Source organism: Myodes glareolus, chromosome 12, assembly GCF_982192425.1.
Source record: "Myodes glareolus chromosome 12, mMyoGla1.1, whole genome shotgun sequence".
Lineage (NCBI taxonomy): Eukaryota > Metazoa > Chordata > Mammalia > Rodentia > Cricetidae > Myodes > Myodes glareolus.
In genome coordinates, this window is record NC_142037.1 from 35,914,802 (window position 1) to 35,931,576 (window position 16,775).

At 51.1% G+C, this 16,775-nt stretch overlaps 1 protein-coding gene across 1 annotated transcript; it reads left to right on the forward strand.

Annotated features, from left to right (window-relative positions):
• The first annotated feature begins 1,402 nt into the window (after positions 1 to 1,402).
• Positions 1,403 to 8,226, forward strand: Lgi3 (leucine rich repeat LGI family member 3). Its single transcript, XM_048422105.3, has 8 exons — positions 1,403 to 1,853; positions 2,662 to 2,733; positions 3,369 to 3,440; positions 3,775 to 3,846; positions 3,955 to 4,026; positions 4,924 to 5,093; positions 5,216 to 5,380; positions 6,146 to 8,226. The coding sequence occupies exons 1-8, from the start codon at positions 1,648 to 1,650 to the stop codon at positions 6,961 to 6,963; spliced, it is 1,647 nt and encodes a 548-aa protein (XP_048278062.2). The 5' UTR covers positions 1,403 to 1,647; the 3' UTR covers positions 6,964 to 8,226.
• The last annotated feature ends 8,549 nt before the right edge of the window (positions 8,227 to 16,775 follow it).

Consider the following 16,775-nt stretch of genomic DNA (forward strand, 5'->3'; position numbering starts at 1 on the left):
TCCCAGGCTAGGCTCAAACATGATATACAGCTGAGGATAACCTTGAACTTCTGTTTTTCCTACCTGCCAAGTGCTGGAATTATAGCCATACATCTTTATACCTTTAAAAAAAAATGTGGGGCTGGAGATCGAACCCCATTAACGCCAAACACTAACAACTGAACTACAGCCCCAACCCCATGCCGGGGGCTCGAACCCAGGGTCTTGTACATGCTATCACTGAAACATATTCCCAGATATCTACATCTTTAACAAAATTTATTGCATTTATTATTTATTTAGGGATTTACTTATTGCTTTTATTATTTATTTATTATCATGCCTTGGCATGCATGTGGAGATCAGAGGACAACTTTCACAATTTAGTTATCTCCTTTCCCTGCAGGGGTCCTTGGGATCGAACTCAGGTCATTGGGCTTGGTGACAGCTTGCTGGGCTGTCTTGCCAGCCTGTATGCCTTTTCCTTTTTAAACAAAAATAGCTGTAGAAAGAAGTGTTGCTGTTATATTTTTGCAAATCTCTTTAGTCTGAGGTTTCGTAAAACACTTGCCATATAGCTCTGGAAAATTCCAGAGTGTTTTTATGACAGCATGGAAGTGGAAAAGACAAATAATGTCCTTCTTAGGTAGAGTGTGTTGACCTCAAGACTCCGTGGAAGGTTCTCAAGGAGCTTTGGACTTCTAAAGTTTCCCTTTGAAGGGCACTGGTGGAGAAGGGTTGCTGTGAACTTGAAGTTGGAGTTCTGGACCTAAGGCTACACTTTCCTTATCTGTAGAAGGGAATTAAAGTCCCTTCCCATCAAAGGACCAGCCAATTAATCATGTCAAGTACCCGGTAGAGATACGGAGTTTGGCTTCTTTTCCCTTTCTCGCGGCCTCAGCTTCCTTGTTGATAAAGCAAAGACCTGGGCTGGAGCACATCCAAGGTACTACCAGCTCCATCGGACTGCGGTCGTGCAGTGTGAAACGTTCCCGGATTCCACACTTCCCACTCCAGCCTCAGTGGCTACCTTTCCCTTTTCAGCTCACAGGCACAAGGGCACACTCTGTTCCTCAGCTGATGCAAACACGCTCGCACCCTCAAGCTCCCAATCTCTCATGCCAAGCTGGCTGTACGTGTGAGTCACTTGCGACATACCCCTGAATTCTACGCCCCCTCACAGTCAAGACATACACATACACACAGGTGCTTGTAGGTCTACAGATCCATATGCACCGGTGCACATGCATATTCTCATACAAATGCACTCGCTACGCACACGGCCCTGGAGATCACACACAGAGGCTGGTGGCTTGATAGGGCACGCTGCGGACGGGTGCAACCACTCCATCCTTTGGCTGCTCTCCCGCGGGCGCCCGGCCTGGGCCTCCCCGCTCCGCCCCCGCGCGCGCCCCCGCCGCCCGCGCCGCAGTCCGCGTCCACCAGCCCCGGCAGCCGGTAGTTGCGGTCCCAGTTCGGCGCAGCGCTTCCGAGCTGAAAGGACTGCAGCCAGCGCCTGAGGTCAGGAGGAATAGGAGGCGCCTAGAGTGCGGGTCGCCCAGAGCTGCGGCAACCCGGAGGTGGAAGCTCCCGAGAGGAGCAGAGCAGCCTGCAGGGAGCAGTGGGGCGCAGGCAGGCCGGTGGTGTAGGGGAGACCCTGTAGGAGGCATGGCCGGGCTACGAGCCAGGCTGGGCCCTGGGCGCAGGCTACTGGTGCTATCTACGTTGGGTTTTTGCCTAATGCTGCAAGCCAGTGCCAAGAAGCCTCCTAAGACGCCCCCCTGCCCACCCAGCTGCTCCTGCACCAGGGACACCGCCTTCTGCGTGGACTCTAAGGCAGTACCCAAGAACCTGCCTTCAGAGGTCATCTCCCTGTGAGTGTGTACATAGCCTTGGGGGCGGGGGAAGGGAAGGAGGGCACCGAGGGCTCTGGAAGAGAGAAACCCTGTTCCTCTTTTCAGAGGATACAAACCTGGAGCACTCCCCGGGGTTCTTCAGAACTGGGGACTTTCAGGCCCCAGTCTGCAGAGAGCTCTGCAATCTTACAGCAGCCATAGCTCGGGGAAACCAGAGTTCATGGCCAAGAATGAATCATCATCACCAGTAGCGTAATGAGACCTACTAAGTGTGGGTTATAGGGAGTGACTACGAGAGCATGCTGGCCCCCCCCCTGTGAGGTCACACCAAGGGCAGAAAGCAGGAGGACTGGTGGCATCAGGGGGAGGGGTGACAAGTGAGATGGTCCTCGTGGTATCTTGGCACGGGCCATACTCCTGCCCCTGGGTCTGCTGTTCTGCACACAGCTGGGCCAGCCTCACTTGCAGCAACTGGCCCACGGCCCCCGCCCCTTGCCTGTGAGACTGGAGAGGCTGCCAGGTCCCACATCTTGCTGCCCCATCCCTCAGCAGCACCAGCACCTTGTGGGTGTTGGGTAATGGCCATGGTGATGGTAATGGAACCTGCTGTTGACTGATAGCAAAGGGGAGCCTGGGGCCACTGGTGCTCCTGGAAGCATCAGGGGACAATGGTGAAGGAGGCCATTGAGTTTGGGAAGTAAAGGGCAGATGCAGGTGGGGCCTAGGGCTGCTGAGAACAGAAGCCACTGGCTGCCCTGTCTACCTCTGTGCCCAGTACAGGTCCTTCAGATGCTTACCCAGGATTGACTCCTATGTTCCTTTGCAGGACCCTGGTGAATGCTGCGTTCTCAGAGATCCAAGACGGAGCCTTCTCCCACCTGCCACTGTTACAGTTCTTGTATGGACGGCCTTGTGGAAGGGCGGGTGGGAGCATGCTAGCGCCAGATAGATGCGGAGCTTGTGGGAGAGTAGGTGGAAGTAGTGTCTGAAAGTGCAGATGCCCTGCGAGGAAATGCTGCAGAAGGTGGAGTGGCCTGGGGTCAGGATGCCAGGCAGCAGGGAAACTGCACACAGAAGCCAAGAATGTGGGATGTAGAACATAGATCTGGCTGCTCTGGAGACCCTAGGGAATTGGGTGTAAGGGCTTGGGCCAGTGCCAAAGACTGGGTGCTTCAGGGGAGGGGGTCCTCTTCGATACAGATAACTCCAGGGATCAGTGTTTGGGAGGCATGGTGGACAGCTGTCTGCTCAGGGCTAGAGTGGGTTGCAGGGAGGGTGAGAAGACAGGAAGAGGAGATGCTATGGAGGTGGGCTAGGAGCCAAGTTGCCAGGGAAACATCGCCTCCCACCATATTTAGGAGCAAACAGGGAGCTTGTGACATGGAAAGCAAGTTCACACCTGGTCTTGCTGTCCAGGGGGTCCTGAGGTTTGGAGGAAGGGCAGGCAGATCTTGAGGAAGCTCAAGGGTGGGGCAGTGGGCATGGGCAGCAGGCACACCCTTGCAAGTTCTAATTCCACCTTTGTCTCCCCAGGTTACTCAACTCCAACAAGTTCACGCTCATTGGAGACAATGCCTTCATAGGACTGTCGCACCTGCAGTACCTGTGTGTGGGAGGGAAGGGTCAACGGCAGGGTAGAAGGAGGGAGCCCTTGCCTGAGTGGGCTGAGGGGAAGTACAGTGAATGAGAAGGCTAGCTAGGAGTGGGATGGGAGGGAAGAGCCCCTGAGGCTCCCGTCAGCAGGATGGAGCAGAAGGTCATTTCACCCATGCCCCTGTCATTTTGCCTAACACCCTGTCACTACTGCTGTGATGTTACTGCACACTATAGAAGCCTGTCTCAGGCTCCTGAGCTGGACTCTGGCCTCAGATGTAAGGAAATCAGTGCCGGGGGTCTTTGATCCTGAATGGCAACTGAGGCAGATTCTTATTTTCTCCAGCTTCATCGAGAACAATGACATCTGGGCACTTTCCAAGTTTACCTTCAGAGGACTCAAGTCCTTGACCCACCTGTGAGTACCTGATACCTGTGCCCACGTGGGCCTGGGACCCATGTGTCCCCTGGATTTCCCTGGATCTTGGTCATGTTTTTTTAGGTGACCCTGGGGTCTTTCTTGCAGCTCACTGGCCAACAATAACCTGCAGACACTGCCCAGAGACATCTTTCGGCCCCTGGACATCCTGAGTGACTTGTAAGGCCTGAATTCTGCCTCTTCCCACAATGCCACAGAGGACATACCCCTGGAGGGAGTAGAGTGGGAGTCAGAAGTAGGGTGATCAGAGACTGGGAGGGGGTTAGGTTTGGGGACTTTGAGAAGATGAGGTAGTTAGCTATAGCTGAGAGCCTTCCAAGTTGGGATTCTTCAAGTCTCCATAGTCCTCCTCAAATGTATATTAGATATGTATGGAAAACTTCGTGTTGTTTTTAATGTATGGTTGATTTAACAGTAAAGAATTCTAGCATATCTGCAGTCATTTGCCATATATATATATGTATGGCAGAGAGAGAGGAACTTCTATCTATCTATATCTATATCTATCTATCTATCTATCTATCTATCTATCTATCTATCTATATATATATATATATGAGAGAGAGAGAGAGAGAGAGAGAGAGAGAGAGAGAGAAGTTCCTGAATTCTGTCAAGGTTGGAGGAATAGAGAGACAACATGGAATGGGATAGGTTGGCCACTGCAAAAGGTGCCTGATCATCAGGACCAACTTTACAAGCCTGTAATCTTAGACACTTAGGAGGTCCAGCAGGAGGATCACAAGCAGTAAAATTTTGCCTTATGATTAAAAAGTAAAAGTAGTACTACTGGTGATTTGGGACACTTGCCTAGAGTGTGCAAGGCCCTGGCTCCAATCCCCAGAGTCACAAATATTTAAATTACAAGTTAAAAACAACAACAACAAAGGCACCTGGTCAGGTGGTAAGCAAACAGGGCTTAGGCTCAGCCAGCACGCCTTTGACCACGCCTGTGCTGTGGGGACTGTGAGCAGTTCCCAGCAGCTTCTGAAGGCCAGGGAGGCTGCTGGGCAGAGCAGCTGAGGCTCTCCCCCTCTGTGTCCCTCCCTCCTAATCCAGAGACCTCCGGGGCAATGCCCTTAACTGTGACTGCAAGGTGAAGTGGCTGGTGGAGTGGCTGGCACACACCAACACCACGGTGGCCCCCATCTACTGTGCCAGCCCGCCCCGCTTCCAGGAGCACAAGGTGCAAGACTTGCCCCTTCGGGAGTTCGACTGCATCACGACTGGTAGGGTGGGCCTGGTCTCTGGCATGCCCAGCTTCTGTAGCCAGGTCCCAGCTGCCGCCCAGCGGGCTAGTGCCTTTTTCCTTCCTATGGGTCCCACCCACCTGTGTCTCTTGTCCCTGCAGATTTCGTCCTCTACCAGACTCTGTCCTTCCCAGCAGTGTCAGCGGAACCCTTCCTTTACTCCAGCGACCTCTATCTGGCGCTGGCCCAGCCGGGTGCCAGCGCCTGCACCATCCTGAAATGGGACTATGTGGAACGGCAGCTTCGAGACTATGATCGAATTCCAGGTAGCCGCCTGTGACCTGCCTATGCTGGGCCAATCCAGGGGAAGGTGGCAGAAGGCTCTGTTGTCAATTCCCAAAGGAGGAAGGATGGATGAGAACTTTTTTTCTGCCCCTAAAGATTTTACTGGGTTTGAGGAAGGCCAGTAGCTACAAAATAGTATCCATAGAATGCATGCATTTAATCCCAGTGCTTGGGAAGCAAAGAAGGTGGGTATCTGTGAGTTCAAGGTCAGCCAGGGCAACTTAGTAGAGAGACTCCCTGTCAAAAAATAAATAAATTCAATATTGAGAACTAGGAATGAAGCTCAGTGGGTAGAATGCTTGCCTAGCACATACAAAGTCCCGGACTAATGATGGTTCACATCTATAATCCCAGCGTTTGAGAGGTGAAGGGGAAATACGAAGAATTCAAAACCAGACTTGACTACCTGTCTCAGAGGGAAAATACAAACAAAACAAAGCAAAGCTTGCTGGGTATGGTGGCTCACACTTGTAATCCCAGCACTTGGGAGGTAGAGAAAGAAAATCACTGCAAGTTCAAGACCAGCCTGGTCTGTATCATAAGGTCCAGGTCAGCCAGGGCTGCCCTGTCTCCACAAATAAACAAAACCAATTATGGCCCTTGAGTCCTAGGTGGGACTGTGCTGGGAGTGGGATTCTGTAGCAGATCTCAGTTGTGGGGCACGTTTGGGTGTTGATCTTTCATTTGAGTGGGAAAGGGGGGAGCTATTTGACGCTGCCTGATTCCATACGCCTCTGTCCCGGCAGCCCCCTCAGCTGTGCACTGCAAGCCGATGGTGGTGGACAGCCAGCTCTATGTTATTGTGGCCCAGCTCTTTGGTGGCTCGTACATTTACCACTGGGACCCCAATACCACCCGTTTCACCAAGCTGCAGGACATCGACCCCCAGCGCGTGCGTAAGCCCAATGACCTGGAAGCCTTCCGCATTGATGGTGACTGGTACTTTGCCGTGGCTGATAGCTCCAAGGCAGGCGCCACTAGCCTCTACCGCTGGCACCAGAATGGCTTCTATTCCCACCAGGCCCTGCACGCCTGGCACCGCGACACTGACCTCGAGTTTGTTGACGGTGAGGGCAAGCCGCGGCTGATTGTGTCTAGCAGTTCTCAGGCCCCGGTCATCTATCAGTGGAGTCGGTCTCAGAAGCAGTTTGTGGCCCAGGGAGAGGTGACTCAGGTGCCTGACGCCCAGGCTGTGAAACACTTTCGTGCTGGCCGCGACAGCTACCTGTGTCTTAGTCGCTACATCGGTGACTCCAAGATCCTGCGCTGGGAGGGTACCCGTTTCTCTGAGGTGCAGGCCCTCCCCTCCCGGGGTTCGCTGGCCCTCCAGCCCTTCCTGGTGGGTGGCCACCGCTACCTGGCACTGGGCAGTGACTTCTCCTTCACGCAGATTTACCAGTGGGACGAGGGGCGACAGAAGTTTGTACGGTTCCAGGAGCTGGCTGTACAGGCCCCTCGGGCCTTCTGCTATATGCCTGCTGGAGATGCCCAGCTGCTCCTGGCCCCCAGTTTTAAGGGACAAACACTGGTGTACCGACATGTTGTGGTAGATCTCAGTGCCTAGAAGGAAGTTAAGTCCTTTGGGTTCCTCAGGGTGGCGCTGTATGTATGCTGGGTGGAAACCTCTGTGGGCAACTTGTGGCTCCAAGCGAAGTCACACGTGGCTGACCTATATCTGTGCCCCCACACACATACACACAGAAGTGGACCTGGGCACAGACCAGAGAAGCCATTTCCATTACTGTAATCAGCACCTATGTATGCACCAGGCACCCAGAGTTCAGGTTCTCCTGTAGATGCGTACACCCTTATCTACAGTGCCCCCATGCTCTGCTCCCTCGCTAAGTGTGTCTGAGCCACGCAACAGGTGCAGGAACGGGTGAGCCATGGGCTTTTCTTCTCGGCTTAGCCTTCTGCCTCCTGGCCTTTCCTGTGGATGGTCGAGGTGTCTGTGTGCCTCTTTGGCATCCACAGTTGCAGCCTCTCTCCAGGTGTGCCCACACTTCGAATTGTGCCTGCCCTTCTGCATGCACCCGTGGACACTGTTGGACATCCTCGGTTACATACCTGTGCATACACCCCTCTTTCCGTATATGCACATGTCTGGGAGTGCGCACACATGCAGACTGGGTGCTAAGCAAACGAGCTTTCCTGCTGTCGCCTAGCTGCTCTTTTTGGAGGGTGCCTACAGCGCCAACACCTCCTCCGCTCACTCCAGTGTGCCCCCCATGTGGCTAATGAGGGTAATTACAGTAAGCATGGCCGTGGCCTCCTGGGGACAAAGCGCCTTCAACCTGAAGCAATAACAGCAACAGAGGCAACAGCAACTGGGTTCTTTGTGGTGCAGGATACCTTGCTTCTCACTAGAGTTTTCTTCCCTGACTCAATCCCAGCTCGCCTGGACAGAGGTGGGAAGGCTTTCCCTGGGTAGCTATTGCTTTTTCAAGATCGGGCCACCTTCTCTCTGGCCCCACCTTGGGGATGTGGACCCTGAACTGCTCCTTGGGTGGATAGAATGACTGGCCAAGGCAAGAAGCCTGAGGACGCCTGAGCCACCTGTATGAGTGCCAGGCACATGTTGGGGCCCCTGGCACCTCTTCATCCCATGGAGGTGCCCCTGGAAGCGTGACTCGGTGGAGGCTGGAGGAGGGTGGCAAGAAGAGCACCTGGGAATCAGGCTTCTGCTGCCCTCTGCTGTCCACTGGAAACAGCGGCCCAGAAGCAGGAAATGGCCGGATTGAGAGGATTTCTTGGGGCCCGATGCCTTGAGGCACCTGGGGGCAATGCTATTCCCTTGCTTCAAATAAAAAGTTCCACCCTACCGCTAGTTCTCAGGTGTCCTCGGGGTGTTTTGTTAGGAGCAGAGTCAGGGTTGTGTCACCTGTGCCGGCTACACGTAGGGACCACACCAGCTTCCAGGTCCTCTTCCTCTTGGCTCCTTTCCCTCGAAGCAATGGGCATTCACAAGGTCAGCTGACACTAGGGTCAGGAGTTCACGATGCCATTTAGGTGTTGGGCTGTGTGATGAGTCTCCTCCACCTGGGTCTGACTCACAGCACAATGCAGCACAGGCCTGCCACCTGCTAAGACCTAGGTCTGTCCCTTTGTCAGGATGACGTTAAGCAACAAGGCGAAGATGTGATCAGCCCTCAGCAACCCCATCTTCTACCATCTCCTCCCTGAACTCCCCACTGGGCAAATATCTGCCATCGTCACACCCCTCCCCCACCAAGCTGAGGCACCCTGGAGTCCTAGGTAACATCTTGGTCCTTCTTCCCACTTTTAACCAGCTACCAATTCTCCGATTCTCCATCTCTGAGGGTTTCCAAGTGAACATTCTTTTTTCCCCTTACCCCGCTACAACCTTTACCCAGTTCTGTTCTCATAACTGTTGTCTCCAGGTCCCTCTCCCCAGCCTATTTCTTAGATCCTTCTGGTCTGGCCTTCCTGAAACATCTCTCCGTTATGTCATCTGCTACCCAGGAGCCTGCTTTGGCTCCCTGCTCTTCTGAAAACAAACCCATGGCTTTGTGCCTGACATCGAGCTCCTCCGGTCTCGGTGCCAGCAGATGCGGCGGCCTTGGTCTCTCTCCTGCCTGCTGCCGTTCTGTCTATTTTCGAGACTACAGTAAGAACCTGCCGTGAAGGGAGGAGGGGAAGAGAGCATTAGGCAGGGACTAGGGCGAAAGTAATGACCAGGCTCACTGGGGAATGTGGAGCATCTTGGGGAAGGCACATAGCTCTGTGCTGCAAGCTGCTGTGCTCCATTGCGGGACTTCCCTCTGTCATTCCTCGCCACCCAGCCTTGAATCTTTTGTGAAAAGGAACAGGGAAATGGACAGAAATGGTAGATATGGCAATAACCCCAGCAGTGGGGTGCTGGAGTGTGTGACCCCCCCCCACACACACGCCCTTCCCTTCTCCTGCTTCTCACCTGTTTTTCCATGGCCCCTTTCAGCTCTCACCTGTCACATATATGTCTGTCTTAGGGTATCTGTTGCTGTGAAGAGGCACCATGACACCATGGCAAATCCTTTTGTTTGTTTGTTTGTTTGTTTGGGATGTTGTTTTTTGTTTTTTTGTTTTTTTCGAGACACAGAGAGTATCTTTGTGTAGCTTTGGAGTCTTTCCTGGAACTCGCTCTGTAGACCAGGCTAGCCTCAAACTCAGAGATCCACATGCTCTGCCTTCTGAGTGCTGGGATTAAAGGTGTGTGCCACCACTGCCTGGACACCATGGCAAATCTTATTAAAACAAACAAACAAACAAACAAAACAAAACAAAAAACCCACTTAACTGGGGCTGGCTTGAAGTGCAGAGGTTTAGTCCATTATCAGCATGGTGGGAAGTGTGGTGCCAGGCAGGCAGACAAGATGCTGGAGAAAGAGCAAAGACCCGCAGGCAGTGGGGAAGGAAGAGACACTGGGCCTGGCTTGGGCTTCTGAAACCTCAAAGCCCACCCCTAGTGACACATTTCCTCCAACAAGGCCACACCCCTTAGTCCTGCTCAAGTAGTGCCATTAGGTTCCCTGATGACTAAACATTCGAATGTATGAGCCTCTGGGGGCCAGGGCCATTCCTGTTCAAACCACTCTATGCCCATGTGTATCCTATGTCACTGATCTGTCACAAGATGAGGAGACCATGTCTGAGAGCATGCCTGAACGCCACAGTCTGGACCACACATGCGCAGACATGGGCTCTGTCCCTTTGCTTGGTGTCAGCTAATTTCCCTGAACCTCAAATCCTGCAAAGCAGATCAGCAAACCTACTCTGTAGCGCCCTGGTTCCATTCACTTCCTGAGGAAGAGTGGTGAATGGGGCGAATGGCGTTCGGTCACTTTGCCTCTGTGTGCCTCAGTTTCCTCATCTTCAGAGTGGGTCTGATGATGCCTAGCCGACAGGGTCAACTATCATGGGATAGACGAGTGTCTGTGAGGCCCAGCTTACCTTTCGTGAGATTTACATGCATTAAATACAGATTGATGCTTGTTGGTCCCTTTGAAGAATGTACCCGGCACATAATTATGAGCTATTTGGTCCGTAGGATTGTATTTGCAATGGAGTGGCTCCAAGAAGCGGGGTTCACGGGAGTGAAAGAAAGGCAATCCTTGGTGACAGGTGCTCTCTGAGAGTGGGGGTTCCTCCCCTAGCTGCACTCTCAGAACCCATGCACACTACCTCCCATCTGTGGTTTCAGGCACCCAGCCCTCTTCACTATCCTTGGCCACAGCTTGACAGGACAGGTTTAGATTTCTATCTGCTCAAATCACATTCCTGTGCTCTTAGCAGAGTGGGGACCCTTGAATCCTCTCTATCCCATCCTGGGATTGCCTCCCTCCCTCCCTCCCTTTTTCCTTCCCTCCCTCCCTCCCTTCTTTCCTTTGATGGTCTCATATAGCCAAGGCTGGCCTTAAACTCACTGTGTAGCCAAGGGTAACTGAATTCTGACTCTTGTCTTCACTTCCCAAATGCTGAGATTACAGCTGTATATGACCCTGGCATTTTTTATATAGTTTTGGATATTGAACCCAGGACTCTATGTATACCAGGCAAGGACTATACCAACTCAGCTACCTCCCCAGCCGCTGTCCTCCTTTTTCAAACGGGAAACAAATGCACCCTTACCCATGCCCACTGAGGTTGCCAAGGGAAATGGTTTCAGTCTCCCAGACACCTTGGCCTTCTGTTGCCCAGCTGCAAGATAAACACCGCTCCTAACAAGCCACTCCCTTCAGTGGAGAGAGACATTCTCTCCAGCAAACCTTGAATGCCCAGCTTTCTGTGGCATGGCTGCCTGGTCACCTGCCTGGGGGGTCAGCCCTGAGTCCATGGAGCTGCTTAGCAACTCAGGGTAACTGGATGGCTGTGTCAACAACTCAGGACCAAAGGCTATAAGAGCGAGAGGCCACTTAACTGTGTCAAAGCCAAGGAGGGTGACAGTTGGCTGCCAGCCTCACCCTCCTCTGTGAGAAGCTCCACTCTCTAACATCAGACCTCTGACTCCTTGCCCTTTAGCTCTCCCAAGCACGGGCATCATGGCCAGGAGTCTCCATGGGGGAGAGGCCGTCCCAGCTGGGAGAGCTCAGAGTGGGCCCAGGCAAGCTCTTTCCAGCCAATGCAAGCCGGGGGAAGCTGGTTTTCTTTTCTTTCTTCTAAAATAGGCTTTCACTAGGTAGTCTAGAGAACCCTTAAAATTAGTCTTGGTCCCATAAATGCGTGGATTTACAGGCAGGGGTCACCATGCCTAGCACAAAACAGGCTTGGGTTGGCCTGAGGAGATGGGTTAGTGAGTGGGTAAAGTGCCTGTCGCACAGACACGGAGATCTGAGTCCGGGTCCCTAAAACCTATGCAAAAAGCCAGGCATGGAGGCCCATCAGGGCAATCCCAGCACTGGAGGAGTGGAGACAGATCATGGGGTGTCCATGTTCTCCGGGACTTATGGGCCAACCAGTCTGGCTGAAATAGTGGGCTCCAGGAACAGCGAGAGGCCTTACCTCAAAAAATATGCCAGGCAGTGTTGAGGCACACCTTTAATTCCAGCACTCAGGAGGCGGAGACGGGCAGATCTCTGAGTTCCAGGCCATCCTGTCTACAGAACAAGCTCCAGGACAGCCAAGACTACGTAGAGAAACCCTGTCTTGAAAAAAAGCAAACAAGAAAGGGTGGAAGCTGGGTTAATCCCGCATTCATGAGGCAGAGTTAGGGGGATCTCTCTAAGTTTTAGGCCAGTCAGGCCTACATAGTAAGGCCTTATCTTAAACAAAAAAATGAAGAGAAATAATTGGGGAAGACATCCTGCTGCCCTCTCCAAGGCCCCTGTCTGTACACACACATGCCCACCCATGCCTCTGCATACATACATGCACAGATACCTACCACTACCTACACACACACACACACACCTATTCTTCTGCACACACACACATGCCCATCCATGCCTCTCTACACACACATGCCCACCAATGCCTAAACACACACCTATTCTTCTGCACACACATGCATATGCTCACCCATGTCTCTGCACACATACATGCCCCTTTGCGTGTGTGTGCGCGCATGTGCACACACACACACACGTGTACACACGCCCACGCATACCTCTGCATGCACACCCACTCCTATCCTTCTGCACACACACACACATGCCCACGCATACCTCTGCATGCACACCCACTCCTATCCTTCTGCACACACATGACTGCCCATGCCTCTGCACGCACACCACTCCTATCCTTCTGCACACACACACATACCCACACATGCCTCTGCACACACACACACACACACACACACACACACACGCCCACACATGCCTCTCTGCAGGCACATGCACATGCCCACCCATGTCTATACCACCAAAGAGGTTGTGATGCCAGAGTCAGGGAGGATGTTCTAGAAGTCACCCAGTGAATGAACATACCAAAGGATTTGTATGCACATGGGTTTCTAACGTGATGGATGGGTGTTTCTTCCTTCTGTTATAGCTCTGTACACTTCCTAAGTCGGTTCTGTCAGCTGTATCTTTCTGCCTTCAAGGAGATACACAATACTTTTTTGTTTGTTTGTTTATTTGATGTTTTTGAGACAGGGTCTCATTAGGTAGCCCTGACTGTCCTGAAATGATATGTAGACAAGGCTGGCTTCAAACTCACAGAGATCTCACTGTCTCAGCCTCCTAAGTGCTGGGATTAAAGAACTGTGCTACCATAGTTGGCTTTAAACAATCAGATCTAAAGGGCCAGAGAAATGGCTCAGCAGTTAAGAGCACTGGTTGCCCTTCCAGCATCCACATGGAGGCCCACAGTCACCTGCAACTCCAGTTCCAGGGGGATCCAGCTCCCTCTTCTTACATCCGCAGGCACTGCATACATGTTTGCAAACATACATGCAAGCAAAACACTCATCCACATTAAAATATATATGTGATTTGGAATACTGGGCATGTGGCTCAGTCTCGTGCTTTCCTAGCATACATGAAGCCCTGGGTTTGAGCCCTAGCACCGTATGAATACACATGGTGACACATGCCTGCAATATCAGCACTTAGGAAGAAGAAGTGAGAAGATCAGAAGTTCAAGGCCATACCTAAACTACACAGGACCCTGTCTGAAAAAAAAAATGCCTCACAAGATGGATGGTGTCTGTAACCTTCTCCGGCCTTGGTGTTTTTTGTTTCTCCCTAACAGAACAAGGGAGACTGAAGGCATGTAGGAGTTTCTCCTGTGGGCAGGTTTCATTACCGGCTCCCACATCCAGCAATACCAATAAAATTGATGATAATAATTAAGACTGTATAATCACCATGTGTTTGTTTATTCCCAGGAAGCCTCCTTTCCCTGACTCCCATCATTACCAATTCCATCCTCATAGTTGGTGGGTGTTAACTGTGCTCTAATAAAAAGCAGTAACTGCTTGTGTTTCCACCCCCACGCCCTGGGGTAGCTTGGCTTACACCCTTACCTCAAGGCAGCAGAGGTGGGGGGGGTTGGGGGGACAACAACACACTGATCTCCCTATTTTCAGAAGCAACAACTGACACGGGAGGCAGGTGTCACAAAGGAAGACAATCCCTATGTAAAAAACCCACGGTCTCTCTTCTGCGTAGCTTAGTCCCTTCTTGCAGGGGTACTCACCCCATCAGGGTAACTTCTTCAGGCCCATGTCTCCTCCCAGAGCCCCTCTTCACCCGCCGCTGCCGATTCCTAAGAAAACTGGTCTTGCCACACATTTAGCCAGCACTAAATACCACTGGATAACATTGGGCCATTTACTTCACTGAGAACATTTCTTAAATGTTAAAAAAAAAAAAAGAGCTTTGCAAAGGTTAAGACCACGAGTAAAACGAGAAAAGCTTCTTCTTACAGTAGATAGTTGACAGAGACCCACAGTTGCACAACGTGCCGAGGGTGAGGGACTCCGGAGTAATCAGTCCTAAAAAGGATGTCTATGTCACTCTCTAAGCTCTCTAAGGCTCCAGGATCTCTGCAAAAGCAGGGACAGGAAGGGTGGAAGGACAGGAGGTGGTGGATGCCTTCAAGGAAACAGTGTTCTTCAGACATGAGGGGGCAGGTGCACGTATGAACTCAAGAGGCTGTTGTGGCAGCATGCATAAGACCTACACAAGCTCGAGCCAGACAACATATCAGCACAGAGAAGGGGACACGGGCACCAAGTCCTGCCCCTAGCCAAGAAGCTATTGGAAATTGATACCTGCTGGGAGAGGGAAATCCAGTGGAGTGCGGCTGCGTAAATCAACCATTCCAGGGCAGGGTCTGTGCTCAGGAGCAGTTGACCAACACAAATCAAATGCCATGGTTGTGTGTGTGTGTGTGTGTGTGTGTGTGTGTGTGTGTGTGTGTGTAGATTGTATTGAAAATAGAAAAGAAAATCTATTTTCAATAGGTTTGTTTTTGTTTTTGTTTGGCCAGGCAGTGGTGATGCACACCTTTAATTCCAGTATTCAGGAGGCAGAGGCAGGTGGATCTCTGTGACTCTGAGGCTAGTCTGATCTACAAAGTGAGTTCCACGACAGCCGGGGCTGTTTGTTACACAGAGAAACTTCCATTGGCGGTGGTGGGGGAGGGGATTTTTTCTCACATAATATATCCTGATTACATAATATATCCCTCTATTTCTCTCAGTCACTCTTCACCTCCGCTCCCATCTGGATCCACTCCCTTTCCCTCTCCCATCTGAAAACAAACAGATAATTTTGCTTCAAATTGATAATAAAATGTAATACAATAAGATAGAACAAAAACTAACACACTGGAATTGGACAAAACAAACAGAAGGGAAACAGGCAAAGAGAGGGCACAAGAAACAGAGACCCACTGGTGCACACGCTCAGGAATTCCACAAAAACACTAAACTGGAAGCCACAATATTTATGCAGAGGACTTGGTGCAGATTCATGGTGCATGCAGGCCCTGTGCAAGCTGTGGCCGTCTCTGTGGGTTCATATGAGTATCGACCATATTGATTTAGAGGGTCTTGCTTTTCTTGGTGTCCTCTAGCCCCTAGAACTCTTACAATCTTTCAGCCTCCTCTTCCATGGGGCTCCCTGACCCGAGGGAAAGAGATTTGGTGGAGACCTCTCCTTTAGGGCTGAGAGCTCCAAAGTTTCTCATTCTCTGCATATGTCTGACTGTGGGTCTCTGTGTTTATTCCCATCTGCTGCGGGAGGAAGCTTCTCCCCGAAGTCATGTTTGTGTGTTTTCAGAGAGAGAAAGGGACAAGAAGCAGAGAGATGGCATCTGGGGTGGGGGATGGCAAAGAATATGATAAAAAATATATTGTATGAAATTCTCAAACAATAAATAAAAACATTATAAAGCTGGGCAGTGGTGGCACACGCCTTTAATCCCAGCACTTGGGAGGCAGAAACAAGCAGATTTCAGTGAGTTCGAGGACAGCCTGGTCTACAAGAGCTAGTTCTGGGATAGGCTCCAAAGCTACAGAGAAAGCCTGTCTCAAAAAACCAAAAAACAAAAAAGAATATTATCAAAATATATTCTCAAAGAATAAATAAAAACATTTAATGTTGGGTGGTGGTGACACAAGTCTTTAATCCCAGCACTTGAGAGGCACAGGTAGGTGGATCACTAAGTTTGAGGTCTACAGAGTGAGTTCCAAGACAGTCAGAGCTGTTCTGTTACACAGAGAAAACCTGTCTAGGAAAAAAAAAATCACGAAAACCAAAATAATAATGACGCTAATGATAAATTACCCAAGTTTCATCAAATGTTATACCTCTCCAGTATGGCCAACCTCATAAGAAGAATCTTTAATAACCCCATCATTTCACACAGCAATAAATACATGAGCACAAAAACACTGCACAAAACGGCAAGCGTTGGTTTTGTAAATTTTTATGGTATCTGTATACTTGATTTGGAAACAGGTGAAATTTCAAACCTCTGGTAAGGAAGACCTGGGTGAGCCCGGATCAGCCTCTCAAGACACTGGGGTCAGACTGCCCAGATATATGGATCTTGGAAAACTGCTTTAGAGAGAAGTGGACCCCTGAAACCCACTGTTGGAAAGATGACCCCGGACCCCACTCTTGACCACTAGGACGGTGGGATCAGCCAGCCGAGCCTGAATCCCCAGCTGGACGCGCTCATTTCATGCTCTCTCTCATTTTCAAGAGAGGGAGAAATGACAAGAAAATGACAAGGACACGGGGAGATTCCAATGCAATTTTTCTTTCATTCTGAACTTCTTTCCTTTTGTTTATCTGTGGCAGTGTCTTGAGATATCTGTTGCCCAGCCTGAACCGGTAATTCTCCTGCCTCAGCCTCTGGAGTTCATATGTACGCTACTAGGAGTCCGGGTTGTTTTGTTCCTGTCTTTCCGTTGTGACTTTCCAC

What these genes read in the sequence shown, in the direction of transcription:
- Lgi3 (XM_048422105.3), top strand. Translation starts at nt 1,648, where the DNA reads ATGGCCGGGCTACGAGCCAGGCTGGGCCCTGGGCGCAGGCTACTGGTG. An exon ending in CTGCCACTGTTACAGTTCTT is followed by an intron (nt 2,734 to 3,368) that starts GTATGGACGGCC and finishes TTGTCTCCCCAG; the next exon opens with GTTACTCAACTCCAACAAGT. An exon ending in CTGGACATCCTGAGTGACTT is followed by an intron (nt 4,027 to 4,923) that starts GTAAGGCCTGAA and finishes CTCCTAATCCAG; the next exon opens with AGACCTCCGGGGCAATGCCC.